Consider the following 20,649-nt stretch of genomic DNA (forward strand, 5'->3'; position numbering starts at 1 on the left):
TATTGTACCCCCATGGAATCAAACTAAAATGTAGAGATGGCTCTGACACACTGAGAGTCTGCGATATAGCTGCTACTCACTCCTAATGAATGTTGTCTTGTTTACAAAGACTAATGTTGACGGTGTTGAGGAGAAATTCTCTTTCTGGACAGGACATCAGAAAATGAGGCATTCAGCACCTTGAGTTAGGAATGGCAAAATAATTCTCTGGGACTGGTGTGCTTGGTTTTTCTGCCATTACATTAAGTAGTGTAGAATTTCCCCTAGGCTTTATAGGTTCAGTCAGGGTATGCAGGTTGAAGCTTATCTATGGCATTCAGGATGTAATATACAAAATAGTAATAGAGTCTTGTTCCATGGTAATTTTTTATTTAGGCAGATGTGTGTTGAGACATGTGCCAGCACCATTTACATACAGTGTAAAAAGTGCTTTGAGTGTCCAGAAAAGCGCTATATAAATATAACTGTTACTAACTAACCATTAAATTCTTTATTCAAATATGAAACGAATATGGCACGATCATGACTCTGATAAAGGTCAGTGACCAGATAAGAAAGGCTAAAGGTAAAACTCAATATGACGCCAACACCACCATGTTCATTGCAGGGATGGTGTTCTCAGGGTGATGAGCAGTGGTTGGATGTAGCGCCATGTACCATTGATTACCATTACATTGTCAGTTGTACTGTAATATGCCATTCACCTTAGGTTTTATAGGTAGAGTCAGGGGATGCACATTAGGTTTACCTATCCATGGCATATAATTTGTCATTTACAGGATAGATGAGACATGTCCGCCTTATTAAATCTATTAACACGTGGAATAAATATGGCACAACCACAACTCTGTCAAAAGTCAATGAACAGATAATAAGGGCATAGTCATAGAAGCAAACAGGAGCCCAAAGGTAATGCTAAATATGATGCTACCGCCACCATACTTCATGGTCTGAATGGTATTCTCAGGGAGATGAGCAGTGTTGGGTTTCCGCCATATGTACTTTGTGGCAAGTCTAAACTGTTCAAGACAAAATAGTTTTTTTCTGCCATTACAGAAAAAGTAGTAGTTTGTGATTTCCCCAAGGATTTATAGTTCCAGTCAGGGGGATGCAGATTACCCATCTGACATCCAAGCTGTAATATACAGAACGGCAATGAAGTCTTGTTCCATGGCCATCCTTCATTCTGACAGGTGTGTGTTGAGACATGAGACATGTCATTCTGGGTCACTTTGAGTCTAAGAAATGCACAAGGGAATGAAAGTTCAGACCTTGACAGGAGCTATAGATTTTTTAGTTAATTGGAGTTTTCCATTGACAAGCGTGTTGAGTATGAGCATTCGCATTTCATCAAGAATGTATTGTCATTCCTTGAGGCATATATTTCATACGTGTACAAATCCTTACCACATATCTTTGCCTGTTTATTAGTTTCAACAGAAGGATGTGGTGTGAAATGAATGTACGTGTGGTTGTAACATACATTGACATTATATAGTTATGAAGACAGACATGTTTTCCACTGCTTCTATCTTTTTGCACCATACTGTTTCCTGTTTAATATTAGATTTATTAGATTAGGAGTGTCATATGAGGTTTTAAGCAACCATTTCATTAAAATGTACACCAGGTGTCTGTGTGCCAGTTCATACTGAGACAGTCACAATGTGAGAAGCACAGATGGGCATTGTAATGACAATCCTCAAAGCACATGGGTTACAAAGCTTTATAGGAACCTGTTATGGGCAATTAGACCAGTTTACACATTTCCAAGGGCCTTTCTAACCTTAAAACCACCTTCATTAATCTACCCTCAAAGCTTCTTCTTAATAGAAACAAGTAGAGAACAGCATTGGCATTTATGTGGGTGTATTTTCAGCATGTAATCAACTTTTATCTTCACTTTGTTCTTGCTTGACTGCTACAATTAACCCCTTGGACTTGGAGATCTTTCCTCTTAGTTAAAATGAATAACTGGATAATAAGCAGAGAGTTTGCATTGTTAATGTTTTTTGACAAATGCAGGTCTTAATTTTTATAATCTCTTCAGCATTGCAATGTTTATGTACTCTCGTTCACGTAGGAGTTGAAAGAGGGAGCCATGAGGATCATCTTGTGCTCCGTTGTGCTGCTGACCATCTGGACAGGTCATGGCGTTCGACTGGAGACTGCTAAAGGTGAGAAGCTACAACATATGTAATACCTTCATTAAATGAATCGAATCTGATTGGTCACTCCTAACAGTAAACAGATTTAAGTTTCGTTAGAAAGACATATGATACATGAATATGGTGGAGTTTTCTGTAAGGAAAAGTTTATTTAACAGTTATAGAAGGATTCTTGGTCGGTAATGGTTAACTGTCCCACATGTGAGCGTTGTTTTGTCTTGTTAACTTCAAGACAGAGTAAAATCAGAAACTGGTGAGGGAATGGCTGTTTATAACTGCAATAACATAAGTGATATCAGGAACGGGGGCACGGTGACTTAGTGGTTAACACATTTGGCTCGCACCTCTAGGGTTGGGTTGGATTTCTTCCTTCGCCCTGTTCTCTGGGGGTTTCCACCGGCTACTCCGGTTTCCTCACCCAGTCCAAAGACATGCATTGTAGGCTGATTGGCATGTCCAAATTGTTCATAGTGTGTGAATTGGTGTGTGAGTGTGTGCGCAATTGTGCCCTGCGATGGGTTGGCACCCCATCCAGGATGTCCCTCGCTTCATGCCCTGAGCCCCTTGGGATAGGCTTCAGGCTTCCCATGACCCTGTGTAGGATAATCAGTGCAGAAAATGGATGGATTGATATAACTACAACCAGGTTCCATAACATTAGACATAACTATGATGTGTGATGTGTTTGTTTATTAATAGATTAGTTGACAAATTTGGTGTGGTATAATGGGAACAAAACAATTCAGGATATGCTGTTATTGGAAAATAGATGGCATAGTTTGTCTCAGACTACTGAAGGAAAAATCTGACATGAACTACACTTTTAATTAATAAAAGATTGTATTATGTAAAAAGCATTTGAATTCAAATTAACATGAGAGCATGCACAAAACAGTAGCAAATTGATCACAAGAAAGTCTGAGAATTTTCCTATTTCTTTATTTGTCCGACTCGAGTCTGCAGTCTGATAGTCTCATTGTTATGACACAATTGCGATGCGTCTTGCTTCAACAGGCAGACAGGTATTCTGAAACCACTAGTTCTGCTAATCTTTTCATAATATTAGCAGTATTTTATATGTTTATCGCCGGTAGTTTTCAAATTGATTCAGAGGGATTGTGTTGGTAAGTACTAGCTACTGAAGTTCCAGACATGCAAGTAACCTTATTATATTATATGTATGTTATATGGTCAGTAAAGGCATGATGCCAAACAGACAGAGAGGGCAGAAAATTAAATAAAAACTGAAGAAGGAGGCAGCGAAAGGGACAGCTTCCTTATCAACATGGGTGAAAAAAGGTGAGCTAATAGGAGACAGATAGTTGCCAAAATCATATGTTTACAAAGAGTTAGGCTTGCTGCTATAGTCGGTGTTACAGTGTTCTGTTCTACCATACACTGATTACCCTTGCCCCCTGTGGCACCAAACCCGCTGTCGTTTTACTTTTTCTATATAAATAAAAACCATTTAGTTCAGTTGGAGAGCGTTCAACAGATGCTACAAACTGAAAATGTCTGCTACATTCAGTATGAGCTGCAGAGTCGCAGCACAGAATAATAATGAACCCACTTTTCAAGATCACGTGTGTGTGTGTGTGTGTGTGTGTGTGTAAGTATATATATATATATATATATATATATATATATATATATATATATATATACATATATATAAATTATACTATATACATACTGTATAGTAACTTGCCCCTTGTTAAGTAGTATGGTAAATTTAGTACTGTAGCCTAAGTGATATGAAAAAATTGTGATATAAGATCATTAAAATCTTAATTTTTCTTTTAAAAATGTCTTTTTAATAGTTTCATTCACTTGTGTGTTACTACATTTGTAGATGTTGATATTGTAGTTTTTTTTTATTTCATAATGTTTAATTTTTTATTTTTTTTTAATTCTTTGGATTCATCTCTCCACCAAAAGTTGCCGTTTTGTTGTAATTGTTTCTATGAATTTAAAAATAAAATACCATTAGGTTATAGTACTAGTGTCATTCTCATTTTCATTGTTGTGACCACACATAGTCTGTTTACAATGTCTACCAGTAGACAGTAAACCAGTAGCTAAATTAAAGTTAGTAAAGTAGTAAAAATGAGCTCATTGGTGATATTGCCCTTTTTGACATTTGAGTCCCTGCCTCTGAGGAACTCTCTGAACGTCCCTGGAGCTCAGAAAATTGACTTAGTCAGCTGTGTAACCCATCTCTGAATACTTTCCACATGTGAACGCTGACATAGCTGTCATTGTTGATTGTCTCCTATCTCATTTTGTCAGGGAAAAAGACTGCTCTTTTGGTGTATGTTTGAGTGGTAACATGTACCAGCGTACTCCAATGTTTTTGCGAAGCCCCTTTGCAAAATGTGTAACAGTTGGCACGTTAAATAATATAACAATCATTAATAAACATCACTGGCTATTGTGGCAATGTAATACTGTATGTTGTAGAGATGATAATATTGTTATATTGCATATACCTAATTTTGTGTTTTATTCTGTACATGCTAATGGATAGATATATTTTTGTCACGATATATTTTGAGTACAGTTTAGATTTGTGGATTTAAATCTGTTCCCTCTAGTTACATTTCAGCTGTTGCCTGATGTACTGTTGTGGGTTTTATTATTTTATTTTTTTATTATTATTATTATTATTATTATTGTTTTGTGGAATCAGACTTCTTAGCACTGGGGTTTTTTTCCTGTGGGAAATCATTCTGTTAGTGTGCACTCTCTGGGCTAAACCTGTCTTTGCTGCCTCAGGAGAGCCACTCATGGTGCTAAAGGTAGCACAGTCTAAACTCAAGCAAACTCACAGTGATCATCACCTCTCAACTTCTCTTATAACTTCTCTTCCTGAGATGTATTTCTAAATAGCTGTGTAATGCATGAGGGAGAAAAGAGAAAGGGGCTACTAAAATGGAGGAATTGTGGAAGCTAACCTTTTTTCTTAGCACTTCTTAGTACAGATCGTTCCAGTGTCACACTACTTCGTATAATCAACACTCTGCACAATCTGTACTTTAAAGCTACAGGTTTTTTGAAAGGAACGAGTTCTCTTTTGGGTTCAGTATGCTGCCGAGATGAAGCCTTTTATGTGTCGTGTGGGGAAAAAAAAATGCAGCATGAAATTAGGAGGCAGTGACATGGAGGATTTGATTATATTCGGAATTGCCTCTATGGTAATTGCCTTTGTGGCTTAAAACAAATATTATTATTCAACTGATATTATATATGGAATATATACACACAGTGAAGTAAAAATACTGTTGTATGCATCCAGTAGAGCAAAACAAAAATTATTTGTTTGGCACTTTACAAGTAATTTGTCAAATAAATAAATAAATGATAGTATTTAAATTATACTTATACTATGCATTCTGGGGTGCACGGTGGCTCATGTTTGCCTCGCACCTCCAGGGTTGGGGGCTCAATTCCTGCCTCCGCCCTGTGAGTGTGGAGTGTGCTTGTTTTCTCCGTGCTTCAGTGGTTTCCTTCAGGAACTCCAGTTTTCTCCACCAGTCCAAAGACATGCATTGTAGGCTGATTGGCAAACTGGGTGTAGTGTGTGAATGTGTGTGTGATTGTGCCCTGCAATGGGTTGGCAACCTTTCCAGGTGTCCCCCGAGTTCCCTTGGATAGGCTCCAGGCTCTCTGCGACCCTGCATAGGATAAGCGGTACAAAAAATGCATGGATGGATGGATGGATTGATGGATTCTATTACCCTAATTTCATTTAGAAAAGAAAAATCTGTCATTTTTGCTGTCTTTTCCACTGCTGGTTTTGGAAATGTAATGTATTGTAGTATGAGCAATATGAATGAAGGTAAGACGTGTTCAACTTGTAGTTGCTTGGGAAATGCTAGCACCTTTTCCAATTTCTCTCTGATAAAATCAAACAAAACTGCACGGGGCTGACGAAATCGACTGATTATCCTCTCGTCACTCTCAGCATAGTTTCCACTGGTGCTCCTCCACAAAGCTGCATGAGCCAAACCTTCAAACAAGGCATAATCCCAAACAGTCTTTATGTGCCTTTATAATTTACTTTACAGTCCATCTGTCTGCATCCTGTGAGCACCAAAATCAGTAATTACTCTCTCAACTATACTGCTATGATAGACAGTAAATGATAGAGAAGTGTTGTCAGTTTACCTGCTATTACACTTTTCGACCACTGGGGGTACTTGCTTGTGCATGGTCACAAGTGTACAAAAATATAAGCACATCCTCATGCATAAGCAAAACTCCCATTCAATGCATAGAAACATGCATACACATGGTTTACACACAAAACAATTTGCACATATGGTTGATAAATGAGGCCCCTGATCTCCATACTTACCTTTGTAAGCTCCAGTCACAAGCCCAGATTGGGCTGTTGCTTTTAACTTTTATCAGGCTTAACTCAAACTGTACACATCTTTTCTTGACTGCGAAGGAAAGAGACATGCCTCAAGGTGTTCACCTCTACATGCTTGTGTATCAGACGTTAATAACTTTAGCTTACCCCCCATTATGAGGTCTAGAGGTTAATCTTAGAGATTTTGCTAGAGGGGTTGAATGGAGAAGATAGGTATTTTCTGCCATGTTATATTTCACTCAAATGATTTCAGTACTGATAGCTGCAGAGATACTTGACTGTGGTTCATAGTCTTTTTGCTGTTCTGTGCATCCATCAGATACAGGAAATCTCATTAATGTGAACATGTCTGACCTCTTCCTTTTGTTTGGATACTAAAACTTTCTCTTTAACTCACAATTTGTCTTGTTAAAAGCATCCTGCTGTTACAGCACAAGCTAGAATTCACATTTGGGAGAACGGCTCAGATTCCAATAAAACCAGCAAACACGGCTTCCTCCATTTCTGCAGCCCTATCAAACTGTAAAGCTTTATGTTGTACCGATAAAGCTGATCAGACACTTCTGAAGCTCCTTTTTCACTCCCCCTGCTGTGCTGAGCACCCATCGGCCTTCTCTATAATGAGTCTTTCCAGACAATTCTGGAAGTAAACAGCATGTGCTCAGGGAAATAAAAAGCAGAGATACTCAATTCTCATCCCAGTAGGTGCAGGGTATCGACCAGGCTTAAGCAAAATTCAGATAGAACTTAATTAAGTCTATATTTTTGAATACTATGTCCTATAAAAATCAAAGGAAGTTGTAGTTGTAATCCCCTTTATACATTGTTATATATTATAAAACTATATAAATGTACTGTAATGAACAAATGTAAAATGTACATCATGTTGTCTGGTAATAGGAGAGATATTTCTTCTTCTGAGATTGTTTCCAGACAGTTTTTACTAATATCAAGCCAAAAGAATGTCTTTAATTTTAGTTCTTTCTTGCAATATAAGTAAAATTATCTGCCAATGCACTAAGACAATCTCAAGCTTGAAAATATGCAGAAATAGTCTTAATAATTGTATTTCTTTAATAATAATAATAATAATAATAATAATGTCAAAATGAGAAATATTAGATACATTTGCTTTAGATATTTTTATCTGCTAATATCATTCAATTCAATGTGAAATGTGTTGATTTTTTATTTATTTTTTTTTTTAATATGGGAGAATACACTGATCGAGCTATAACATTAAAACCACCTGCCTAATATTGTGTAGGTCCCTATGTGCCGCCAAAACAGCTCTGACCCTTCGAGGCACGGACTCCACAAGACCTCTGAAGGTGTGCTGTGGTATCTGGCACCAAGACATTCGTAGCAGATCTTTTAAGTCTTGTAAGTTGCGAGGTGGGGCCTCCATGGATTAGACTTGTTTGTCCAGCACGTCCCACAGATGATCGATCGGCTTGAGATCTGGGGAATTTGGAGGCCAGGTCAACACCTTGAACTCTTTGTCATGTTCCTCAAGCAATTTTTGCAGTGTGGCAGGGCGCATTATCCTGTTGAAAGAGACCAGTGCCATTAGGGAATAACATTGCCATGAAGGGATGTACTTGGTCTGCAACAATGTTTAGGTAGGTGGTACATGTCAAAGTAACATCCATATGAATGCCAGGACCCAAGGTTTCCCAGTAGAACAATTCCCAGATCATCACACTGCCTCCGCTGGCCTGCCTTCTTCCCATCTTCCCATAGTGCATCATGGTGCCATCTCTTCCCCAGGTAAGCGACACATATGAACCCGGCCATGCACATGATGTAAAAAAAAAAAAAAAATGTGATTCACCAGACCAGGCCACCTTTTCCATTGCTCCATGGTCCAGTCCTGATGCTCATGTGCAAATTGTAGGCACTTTTTGCAGTGGACAGGGGTCAACATGTGATCTGGGTGACTTTCAGCGTGGCATGGTTGTTCAGGTCAGATGCTTTGGTTTGAGTATTTCAGAACTGCTGCTCTCCTGCAATTTTAATTCACGACAGTCTCTAGAGTTTACACAGAATGGTGCGAAAAACAACAACAAAAACATCCAGGGAGCATCAGTTCTGTGGACAGAAACACCTTGCTGATGAAAGAGGTCAGAGAATAATGACCAGATTGGTTCAGGTTGACAGGAAAGATATGTTAATTTAAGGTGAGCAGCAGAAAAAGGTTCCACTCATGTCAGCTAAGAACAGGAATGAGGCTACAGTGGGCACAGACTCACTGAACCTATACAGGAGTTTCCATTAATTAAAGTGGATGGTGAGTGTATCAGTTGGTTTGTGTATGGCATATTAGATTAGCATTTTAGTCTGGTCTTTTTAAATGAACAACAGTACACTATACGGCTGCACTCACCTTAAAAGGCAGCATGACTGAACAGAAGTCCTTAACTTTAGAGAGAGACAAAAATTTATGAGACCGTCCACTGACCTCCCGAGACCGCTGCAACATATCATCCACCCTTCAGCGCTAACCGATCAATAGATGAAGGAGTAGCAAAGTGACTTGGTGGTCGTTTACACAATAGGTCCATTCCTGAGTAGGTATTATTTCGGTGGTGGATCATTTTCAGCACAGCAGTCGCACTGACATGGTAGTAGCTATTGTGCCAAGCATAAGAATGGCGCTGATACACAGGTTTTATCATAGCTGACTTAAGAATAGCCCATACTATATATGATATATTCAGCCCATAGCAGTATTGTGGTCAGAAAGTGAGCACTCATGAAAGGCTAGTGGACAATTTACTCAAATTAGCATTAGAAATTAGCATCAAACTGTATACCAGCAAGAAAAATGTATATCAGTAGTTTTGTATGTTCGCTTAGTTGTATTTATTAGTTTATTTTATTTATTTATTTGAAAAGGGACAATGTACAAATTTTAACATATGCATTGTAGTGGATTTAGCCAAAGGCTAATTTTCATCTGCAGGCCCCTGGCAGGTCATTACTAAAATAAATGCATGTATGGATAATCTTTTCAGAATCAGGAACACACAGGTACTGTATATTATGCAATATAACTCTTCTGTTATATAGTAGGTAACAGTCACTCTGTGGTTAAACATATTGAGAGAAAATAAAGAAGCTAGCCAGACGTTAATGATATTTCAGATGGAAAGAACGCCAACTGGTCCACAGTTAAAACATTAGCCAGCTTACTTGTTCTCGATGGCAAAAAACATGACGTCTATTAATAACTATTATAACTAGCTTATCATACATTGCTATATTGTGTTTGTTTTAACCTATTTAGTTTACAGGCACTGTAAATAATGGAGCTTTTACTAGCTTAATGAATTTCTGATTTTTCCACTCCCTGATAGATAAATGGGAATCTGATATGTTGTGAAACATATACACTATATGGCCAAATGTTTGTGGACACCTGACCTCGACACCCATATGCACCTGCTGAACATCCCATTCCAAAGGCATAGTATTAATATGAAGTTGCAGCTTTAACAGCATCCAGACATCTGGAAAGGATTTCCGCTAGATTCATAATGTTGCTTGGGGGTTTGTGCTCATTCAGCCACAAGAGTATTTGTGAAGAACAGTCTGCGTTCCAATTCATTCCAAATGTGTGCAGTGGGGTTGAGGTCAGAGCTCTATGCAGGACACTCAAGTTCTTCTTAACCAGCCCAGTAAACCATGTCTTTATGGAGCTCACTTTGTGCACAGGGGCATTATTCATGCTGGAACATGTTTGGGCCTTTTAGTTCCAGTGAAGGGTCTTCTTAATTCTACAGCATACAAAGACACACTGGGCAATAACGTGCCTCCAAAGTTTGCGGAAGGCCAGTATGTGGGTGCCATGGTCAGGGTTCACATACATTTGGCTGTATAGCGTATATTTTATGTACTACTGTCACATATGCATTACTAGATATATTACAACTAATAATGTATATTTAAAGGACAAAGATCAAATGTACATTAATTACATAGTAATATCCAGTAATTCACACCATATCTTTGTTGCATATGATCCAAAATCCAGATAAAAATCACCTTTTTCTTCAATGCTGTTTTGTCTGAAACAGGAAGTATAGCTCTTTTTGTGATGGAAGATAGTAGGTGTGGGTTCATCCATTTCTTTAAAGCTTAGACATAGAACCCATCACCCTGCTGGAGACCATCTTTATACCATTACATCTTTAGGCTGAGAGTCATTGGTAATATCTGCCATCCAGAGAAAAGTGGATTCATGCTTTTTGTGAATTTTCTGTAACATCAGGGATGGATGGATACGTGCTGAATTTTGGGTCTCCTAAAATCATGCTAAGTATTTCTCAATAAGCCGATACGGCGTGTAAAACAAATCACTATCTGCACAAACATAAATCAACAGTTAATTAATGATATCTCAGGATAAGTGTTCATAATGGTGCATATATTTCTACATATCAGGGACATCTGATGTTTCATCTTTTTCCAGTGAAATAATGGCATTAAAGTTAATGTTGCACAAAAGTGACCATTTAGGCAAGAATACATTACTTGCCAATCTTTCATTTTAAGGCTCCTATAGTTACTAATAAGGTTAGAGCTATAATGTAATCATATGTCTTAGCAGATTTTACATGATTGATGGCATAGTTGTCAATTGCAGAGATGGAGGAGGATGCACTTGCAGATTCAGAGTTTAATAAAAGTTCAAACAAAATACAAAAAGACACTACGCATAACTGAACAAGAAAAACAAGCATGAACCAAGACCTAGGAGACAGGAGAGTGTATGGTGACATCCTGGGACAAACAAAGCCAGACCCCGAGTGCTCTGCAAACCATGACTTAAATACACACAGGTGCTCGTTAACCAGGAAGAGAGTCAGGTGCGGGTGGTCATGTGACCATGGTGCAGAGTTTCAGTGGCTGCTGGGAACTGAAGTCCCTATTTCCTTCCGGAGATTCATAACAATGGTGGTATCAGTCCTAACGGTTGTAGGTGTGTAACTCATGGACACTACATATATCTGTATCTGTTTAATGCTCCATCCATCCATTTTCTGTACCGCTTATCCTATACAGAGTCGCAGGGATCCCAGATAACTCTGGGCACAAGGCGGGGGACACCCTGAATGGGGTACCACAATCGCACACACATTCACATACCACGGACAGTTTAGAGATGACCGTCAGCCTACAACGCATGTCTTTGGACTTAACGTGGACAACATGCAAATTCTGCGCACACAGGGCTTAGTTATCAAACCCCCAACCCCACAGTTGCGAGGCAAACATGCTAACCACTAAGCCACGTGCCCCCATTTAGTGTTCCAAATATTTGTATTAGTATTTGTATTTCTATTCGGATTGAAACCTCAAATTGAGAAGGCAGCCAAGTGCATCTTTTCAAACTGCTTTTCATGCTGCACAGGGCAGCATAACACAGTTGGAGGAAAGTGATTGACAGGGGAGGGAGAATATGCCATACCACCCAGAGCATGACCAATTTTGCCTCATTGGCTCCTGACCATGGATGGCTGTAGCTTCGTTGGGGTTTGAATTCACCGAATTCCCCCCCCCCCCCCCCCGCAGAATCCCCTGAAAACAAATAGTGCTCTTCTTATTCATATGTGTTTATCTCTGTTTAGAACACACTGTCTGTTCATTTTGAATAATGGATTCATATTCAGTTATATACCTAGTATGTTTTGTCCTTATTGCTTGCTATTAATCCACAGTATATTGCGTTAAAACTAGAATTCATAGACGACCTGAAATTTATTATTTTTTGCATGATCCACATTGTCAGCCAGAGAAAGATGTGTTGCCCTGCTGGTGTCTTCCTCCTTCGCTCTGTTAGCGAGTTCTTCTTTTCCACTGTTGCCCTTGATTTGCTCACTAGGAGTTTGGGACAGATTGATGAGTACTCTAAAAAAAAAAAAAAAAAAAAAAAAAACAACCAAAAAAAAAACCCTCTTCTTGCAAGTACAATGACTATAACTGAATAAATTAAATATGTCACGTCAGCATGTTTCTTCCGGTGGCCAAAAGTTTTTGCTTCATTTTCTCAGTTTCCTCAGCAGCTGATCATCCGTCAGGCCCCATGGTTCCTCTGTGCTAATCTCTGAATTAAGGAATTCATCTTTTTGAAAGCAGGGGGTGAGCAAGAGCTTTGTAGAGTAGTCCTGATTGACTTCAAAAAGCATAAAATGTGAGAACGATGCAAAATGATCTCTTTGTCTGTCAGATAACTTTTTGTGAGCGAGATTTCCTTACAAACCCTCAGGTTGCTGTGTTAGCAGAAGAGGGATTCAGGTGTCTTGAGTTTCAGAAAGAGATTTATAGGACTTGACAGGGCAAACCAGGTTGGAGCTCCAGCTCTCTCATTATTCCTCCTCTCACCTCCCATATAAAACCTTGCAGAGTTGCTTGCTCTCTCAGTTATAGCTTCAGCTTTTGACATGCTTCTCATCTATAAAACGTCTAATTGACAGCTGCACTCAGAGCCACACTGTGTTAGCATGATGGCACACACCGAGATGAACAGGTCTTTGAGCCCATCACAGCATGCATTGACCTAACTGTAATCTTTAGGTGGCATGGTACTGTAAAGTTACCATTACTTAAAACACTCTGCTAGAAATGTCTTCAGATGTATATTTCTGGAATTTGTCGTGATGTTCTACCGCTGAATCTCTTCTGAGGTGACGCCTTTCCTAGCTATATGACAGACAGCACTTTGGCCCACAACAGTGTGTGTCAGCATGAGTAGATCAATCATGTGACGTCCACCCATCGATGGGATGTCAAGCGGGCTGTCAGAGGCCTTGTCTTCGGATTATGGAGTGATTCTTTCAGACAGACAGAATTTATTTTTGGCTTCGTATCTGAGATGTTGTCTGTCTTCCCTGTACAAACTTTGATCACTGCAACATATTTGCCCTTTGCTCAGGTCTAACATTTGACATAGCTGTCCTTAGCTAGATACTCAACTTCCACTGGAAAACTTTTATCATCGAAAGTTCAGTTCACACGAATTCCATGTCAGTCTGTCTGTTGGTCTTTCTGTCTTTCTCATTTGATGTCTGTTTCTTTCAATAGGTGAGCAGTGTCCAACTCTACAGGTTGAAGACTGGAAGTTTCCGCAAACAGCCAGACACAACATTACAGGTACAGTGTGCCTGGATATGGATTTCCTTTAGGACTGGGTGACAGCCAATATTTGTTTTATAGTGTGACTGGGGGCATCTAGGGGCATATTAGAGTAGTCAGTCTACTCAATGACATGTTTTTTTGGAGGGTGGGCAGAGATAGGAGAAGCCGGAGGAAACCGACATGTACATGAGGAGAATACGCACAACAAATTATTCAGTTATTCTTCATAATGTATGTTATTCGGTAACTTATCCTGTAAGCTGTAAAACTAATAAGTAAGGTATGTAGTTACATGTCCAACTCGTCCTAGTATTTTAAGAAGTTAAAAGCTTGTCAGTAATAACAGTTTCATGGTTAGTTCCGGTGTAGAGGTTGACGGATCGATTGCTTTTGCAGATTAATCGGTACAGCTAACTGATTGCTGGAGCTATGGGCTATCGGCAAAAATCCACACCGATATTTTTTCCTGGTGGCGTCCATTGTGGGAGCGGCTTAGAAGGGTCTGCTGTCATTATACGATACAAGAGTGGCCTCTAGAGGCAAAATAAAAACTATCGCCGACAAATTTTGTTGTGTTATTTGAAGTCTTTTTTTATTCATTTTGGATGGTAAATTTTTATGTTATTTTAAGTATTCATTTGGCTCAGTTTGCATGTATGTTTTATTTTCTTCATTTATATATATATATATATATATATATATATATATATATATATATATATATATATATATATATATATATAATTTAAATAAGTAAAGTATATTTTCATGGTACACTCAGTAATTGGACTGTACCATGGACTTTTGGAATAAAGTTCAGTAGTATTTTACTTTGGGTGTTATCAATTTTAAAAACGGTTGATTAATCGGTTTATGGCAAGTACTGCCCAATTTAGTTATTGGTATCGGGAAAATCAGTCAACCTCTATACTGGTGTATAATCTAGCATTTATCGCAATGTTTATTAGCATAGATTTTTGTTTACTGCCATTATTATGCATGATTTCATGAAGTCCCCGACAAAACTATTCCTACCACTATCTCTTGCATAATTTTGTTAGTTTATTGCTTCACTTTTTCACAGGCTGCTAGCTGAATTTGATGAGCATAGCCTAGCCCTGTTCACATCATGACTTGCTGTTAATGAACCACAACCTGTAGTATTTGGTTAATTAGCAATAGCTTCGGTGTTAATGAATACTTATAAAATGTGCTTTGAGCCTTTTACACACAAGACAAGATGTGTATATATACTGTATTTCTCACTAATTGTAGTTGGCAACATAAATTTCAGCCTGCCGGGTCTCTCTGTGATGATAATATTACTGTAATATATTAGTAGCAAAATAGTAGAGGCTAGAGACTGGAGTAAAACCTCCTCTTCCAATCAGATCAAAATGTTCTAGAGTTCTAAAACTCACTTTACTAATTATTCAGCCGTTTCTTTTTCATTATCTTTATTTTGGGATTATAATGCTCAGAGCTACAAAAAAAAGGACATTAATCAACAGTAAACATCTTTCGCAACTGTCAACAACTTTAATTTGTATATAGTTTGTCATGTGCAACATCTGACAACGACCAGACTACAGACTGGGCACTTTAATTTTGTACTATAAACTTATACACTTAGCTGACTGCTTGTGAATCTAAACATTTCTGCAGATTGCAGTTTAATCCTTATACATTTCATCATTTATGCAGTTGACATAGAGACACCCCCTGCCTTTTAGCACTATTAGTTAAGTGGACCATAATATAGAGTTATCCTATTTGGCAGTTATTACTGTTAATTCCTGTATCCTATATCCAGTGTGTAAAGTTTGGAAGCTGAACGATTCACCAAACACTTCAAGAAGGCTTGAAGCTGCTTACTTCACATGATTCCAAATCTTCATTCTGTTCTCTCATGGAGAATTGCTAATGACAAAGGCATAAATGTAAGGATTTTGTTGTATGTGATCCTGCTCTGATCTCTTTGTGAGTTAAAGGCTTTTCTGCTCTAGTTGAACTCCTATAGTGACACACTGCATGGTGTGTGTCGCACAGCAGACTGCTGATTGATTAGCCTGCTGGATGTTTAATGAATTGATCGATTGATTCGCAGGTTTCAATCTGGTGCGGCGCTTTTCCCTGATGAAGAACAGTGATGTGAAGAAGATACGTAACCCGCGAGGGCCTATCATCCTACGCCTAGGAAAAGTTCGCCTCATCCAGCCCACTGAGTAAGCGTTTGATCTTTCTCTTTCTCTCCCTCTCTCTCTCTCTCTCTCTCTCTCTCTCTCCATAAAACATCCTGAGAGTTTTTGGCTAGTTTCTAGAAGTTAGCATTCACTAACGCATAAACTGCTTCATCTTGTCAGTCAACCCAGTTCCAAAAGAGCTGAGTTTCATTTTGTCTGTTTTTGTCATTGCTCTCTCAACCCCCCCCCACTCACTCACTCACTCACTTGCTCACTTCTAGCTAGCACAGCTGTACATGTACATAACTTCCACAGTAATAAAACACGCCAGCACAAGCCTGTGTCTGAATTTTAAACCGGGAATGTTGATTAAGAACTTAGGCCTAAAGCATGGAAAAAACATGCAAAGACTTTGACATACTGTGACAACCATCTGGAGGTTGACTCAGCTACACTCGTTCCAATAATGTACTTCTGAAACTCTGGCACATTCACTTAGCTCTCTGCACACAGCCCAGGGCGGTAAAATGTTTTATTAACAATAATATTAAGGACCCATCATTTTTTGGTGTGACCGTAAACCACAGTACAATCCAATACGTTTTATGACTACAGTTTTATTGGACCATGCATGGACTTGAATTGACACGTTTTACTCAGTTTTCTGCTGACAATAAAGCGCTCACCAAAAATGAGACTACACTTTGGGGATTTAACTGAATATGAATATATTACTTGGAATAAATCGGCTATGTGTTCCAAATGAATATGTATAGAAGTAGAACTATATTTTTTTCTTTTTTCTTTTTATTTTTTAAAGGAAAATTTGCAAGAAAGGTTCACATGGCATCTGGTTGAGACTGATGATATACAAACAATGACCAGATTCATTTAAATAAATGTACAGTATATCCTTAGTATGTAGAACATACAGTAACATCCTTAGTAACCACCTGATCAGGATTATTTTTTTATATTAGCCTACTAGTTTGTTAATATTTTGGGAAATACTAGAACCAACTAATCATGGGATGGTACAAACAGTAAAAAAAAAAAAAAAACAGTTTCTAGTATGAGCTTGAGTAATGTAGCTAAGAATGGCCAGTATTTCCAGGGCCATAGTGGCAGAGCTTATATTGAATAATAATAATAATTAAAAAAAAAACTGAAAGAACAATGTGGGGGGGGGCATGGTGGCTTACTGGTTAGCATGTTTGTTGCACCTCCGGGTTGGGGGCTCGAATCACGCCTCTGCCCCGTGTGGGTGTAGTTTGCATGTTCTCCCTGTGCTTCTGAGGTTTCCTCTGAGTACTCTGGTTTCCTCCCCCAGTCCAAAGGCATGTGCTGTAGGCTGATTATCCATAGTATCCATGTTGTCACTGTTTGTAGGACTAGCAGACCGATAAAATATAAAACTTTTCTAACTAGGCTAGTTTGGTGTGGCGGGCCAAGCGGAGGCACAGCTAAGCTATCATCGAATGGGTTTAGCTGCTACAGTGCCCTGCAAAGTACATTATCTTTCATTATGCTCTGCTCATATCATGTTCACATAAAATGGAACTCATATAGACATTTACACATCTTGTTCAGCATCAGAGGATGTTACTGTTTCAGTTTCAACCCCTTTACATGGTTTAAAAAAAAAAAATCTGAGTACATCCATTTTTCCTCACAGTGACTGTGAGCTAGTGTTTGGCAGAATTGAGAGCTGTCAGCCAATAAGTATTTTCCTGTAAACCCTGTCTGATTGGTCTCGCCTCCATTCACTGAAGATATAAAATTACAGTCGGTCTTCTTTTACTGATGTTCAGTTACGTAGTGACAAACCGCTCCAAGTGGAGAATCATTCGGGGTTAAAGAAACAATCTTCGGGGCAAGATGGGATTTATTTTAAAATATGCATTTTACTTAATATTGTTTTCTTAGTAATAAATTTGTAATGCAAGTAATGTAATTTTATTGAAAACCCCTTGTATAAGTGATAAGGAAAATGGATTGATGGAAAGAACAAAGAAAGAAAGAAAAAAATCTTCTGATTAAGCCTTTGGTTTTAAATCTGAATACTAATACAGATAAGTGAAGCATTAAACAGATGCAGATATTGATAGTGGCACTGCATTACACCCCTAAGCCCCATCCCCCCAAATACACGTGTTTGTTTTTAGACTTTCATGGCATTCTTAGACAAAACAATAAAAAGAGGTCAAAACATTGGCTACAGATAAAAGATTTCTGAACACTGTCATGCTCTTTTAGACGCAGCATCACCTTTAATCTGTCATGCATATATCATGCCGTTTGAATTCTGGGAAAGCACTGTCCCTGGAAGATGAAGATGTATTGAGTAACACTGAGTTTCCAGCTGGAATCTTCCCTATTGCGTTCTTCCTGTTTGTGATATTTGAGCATGTGATCTGACAGTTTGATTGGGATATGATGGTGACTGGCCCTGGCTGACTTTTGTGAGAAAGCTTTGACACATAAATAAATAGATATGGAGATGAGAGAGCGGAAATTAATGTTTATTATCTCAGTTATGACATGAAGTCGGATGACGATGTTGAGGAACTCTGTTGAAATTCTCAAAGAAAACGCCTGGGGGTTTATGCATATGCTGCTATAACAGACCTAGTCTGTTACTATAACGAGGGTCAGAGGTCACCCACGTCCGTTTTTATTTATTGAGTTAGAACTAATACAATTTAAAAACGCACCAATTTAAAGATGCACCGAATGTTATCTGCTAAAAACAATCCCATTCTCACTGTAGAAATTCTCAACACGTGAATCAATAGGGCATGCAAAGTGCAACACAACAGCCCTCAGGATACATATCTACATTTGGCTTAGTAAAACGCTATTTGTAAAGTCTGAGTGTTTTTATTTCTAGCCTTGTATGTCGCTGTAACGAGGGATCGTAATGCCGCAGCAGTTATTGAACAAGTGAACAGGCTTGCATTCAAAACTGAATTCAGCTCATTAATAGCTTTTTGATTGAAATCAATATGTGAATAAAAGCACCAATGAAGAGTGAGTTAAATATGAAATATAGCCTATATCTGTTTACAGTGTTCTGATAAATTGGCCTACTTAAAGCGATATCCTATCATATATTTTATATCTGGTAATATATATTTTTAAGAATATAAAACATTTGTAGATATTATATATGATAAAATATATGTAACATAGTTTAATTGTTTAGGGACTTTCTGATCATGAAATAATCAAAATATGCTGCCTATAGTTTTCTGTTAGAGGAATTTTCTGGTAAGGTCACAGCCAAAATAAAATAGTCAATATAACGCAATATGTTTGCTGTGCTGTTTCATGAAGATACAGTGCCCTCCGCTAATATTGGCACCCTTGGTAAATATGAGCAAAAAAGGCTGTGAAAAATTGCCTTTATTGTTTAACCTTTTGATCTTTTGTTCAAAAGATTCACAAAAATACTCTGCTCTCATGGATATCAAACAATTGCAAACACAACACTGGTTTATCAAAAAAAAAACTTTGTTAATATAAGTGTATACAATTATTGGCACCCTTTTAGTCGATAACAGCTCGGAGTCTTCTCCTATAATGCCTGATGAGGTTGGAGAATACATGGCAAGGGACCTGAGACCATTCCTCCATACAGAATCTCTCCAGATCCTTCACATTTCGAGGTCCACGTTGGTAGACTCTCCTCTTCAGTTCACACACAGGTTTTCTATGGGTTTGATGTCAGGGGACTGGGATGGCCATGGCAGGACCTTGATTTTGTGGTCAGTAAACCATTTTTGTGTTGATTTTGATGTATGTTTTGGATCATTGCCCTGCTGGAAGGCCCATTTTCAGTTTTCTGGCAGAGGCAGTCAGGTTTTCATTTAATATCTGTTGATATTTGATGGAGTCCATGGTGCCATGTATCCTAACAAAATATCCAGGTCATCTGGCAGAAAAACAGCCCCAAAACATTAAAGAGCCACCACCATATTTAACCGTGGGCATGAGGTACTTTTCCATATGGCTACCTCTCTGTGTGTGCCAAAACCACCTCTGGTGTTTATTGCCAAAAGCTTTATTTTGATTTCATCTGACCATAGAACCCGATCCCATTTGAAGTTCCAGTAGTGTCTGGCAAACTGAAGACGCTTGAGTTTGTTTTTGGATGAGAGTAGAGGCTTTTTTCTTGAAACGTTCCAAACAACTTGTGGTGATGTACGTGACTTTGGATTGTAGTTTTGGAGACTTTCTGACCCCAAGCCGCAACTAACTTCTACAATTCTCTAGCTGTGATCCTTGGAGATTTTTTGGCCACTCGAACCATGCTCTTCACAGTGCGTTGAAACAATACAGACACACGTCCAATTCCAGGTTGATTCATAACATTTCCAGTTGATAGAAACTCCTTAATTATTGCCCTGGTGGTGGGAATGGCCATTTTCAATGATTTTTCTATATTCTTTTGACGCACATCACAGCTATATTCCTTTGTCTTATCCATTGTTATGAATGACTAAGGGAATTTGGCCTGTGTTTTACCTCAAACTGACCCAATTACACCTAATGCTAAGCAGATCAGACAGACTTTATTCACACTGCCAGTGAAAGTACTGTCAGACTGCAGTTTTCTCTTTAAAGCAGAAAGTATATTTTCATAAACATTGTCAAAGCAAGTGTTTGGTCCTTGTCTGCCCTTAATATTGGTGGATGACAGAGTACTTTATCAAGATGCCATCTTTTGTAGTGAAGCTATAGAACTGCGAGTGCTATGCAGAAGCTGCAGGGAAATTTACAC

General features: G+C 38.4%; 1 protein-coding gene across 4 annotated transcripts in view; it reads left to right on the forward strand.

Moving 5' to 3' along the window:
• col16a1 (collagen, type XVI, alpha 1) overlaps window positions 1–20,649 on the forward strand; it is a 102,502-nt gene that overhangs the window by 6,881 nt on the left and 74,972 nt on the right. For all 4 annotated transcript variants that reach the window (XM_053638509.1, XM_053638510.1, XM_053638512.1 and 1 more), the window contains exons 2-4: window positions 2,084–2,177; window positions 13,630–13,698; window positions 15,791–15,908. In XM_053638509.1, the coding sequence (XP_053494484.1) occupies window positions 2,102–2,177; window positions 13,630–13,698; window positions 15,791–15,908 (263 nt within the window). In that variant the 5' untranslated portion in view covers window positions 2,084–2,101. The remainder of the gene's footprint in view (window positions 1–2,083; window positions 2,178–13,629; window positions 13,699–15,790; window positions 15,909–20,649) is intronic.

Source organism: Ictalurus furcatus, chromosome 12, assembly GCF_023375685.1.
Source record: "Ictalurus furcatus strain D&B chromosome 12, Billie_1.0, whole genome shotgun sequence".
Lineage (NCBI taxonomy): Eukaryota > Metazoa > Chordata > Actinopteri > Siluriformes > Ictaluridae > Ictalurus > Ictalurus furcatus.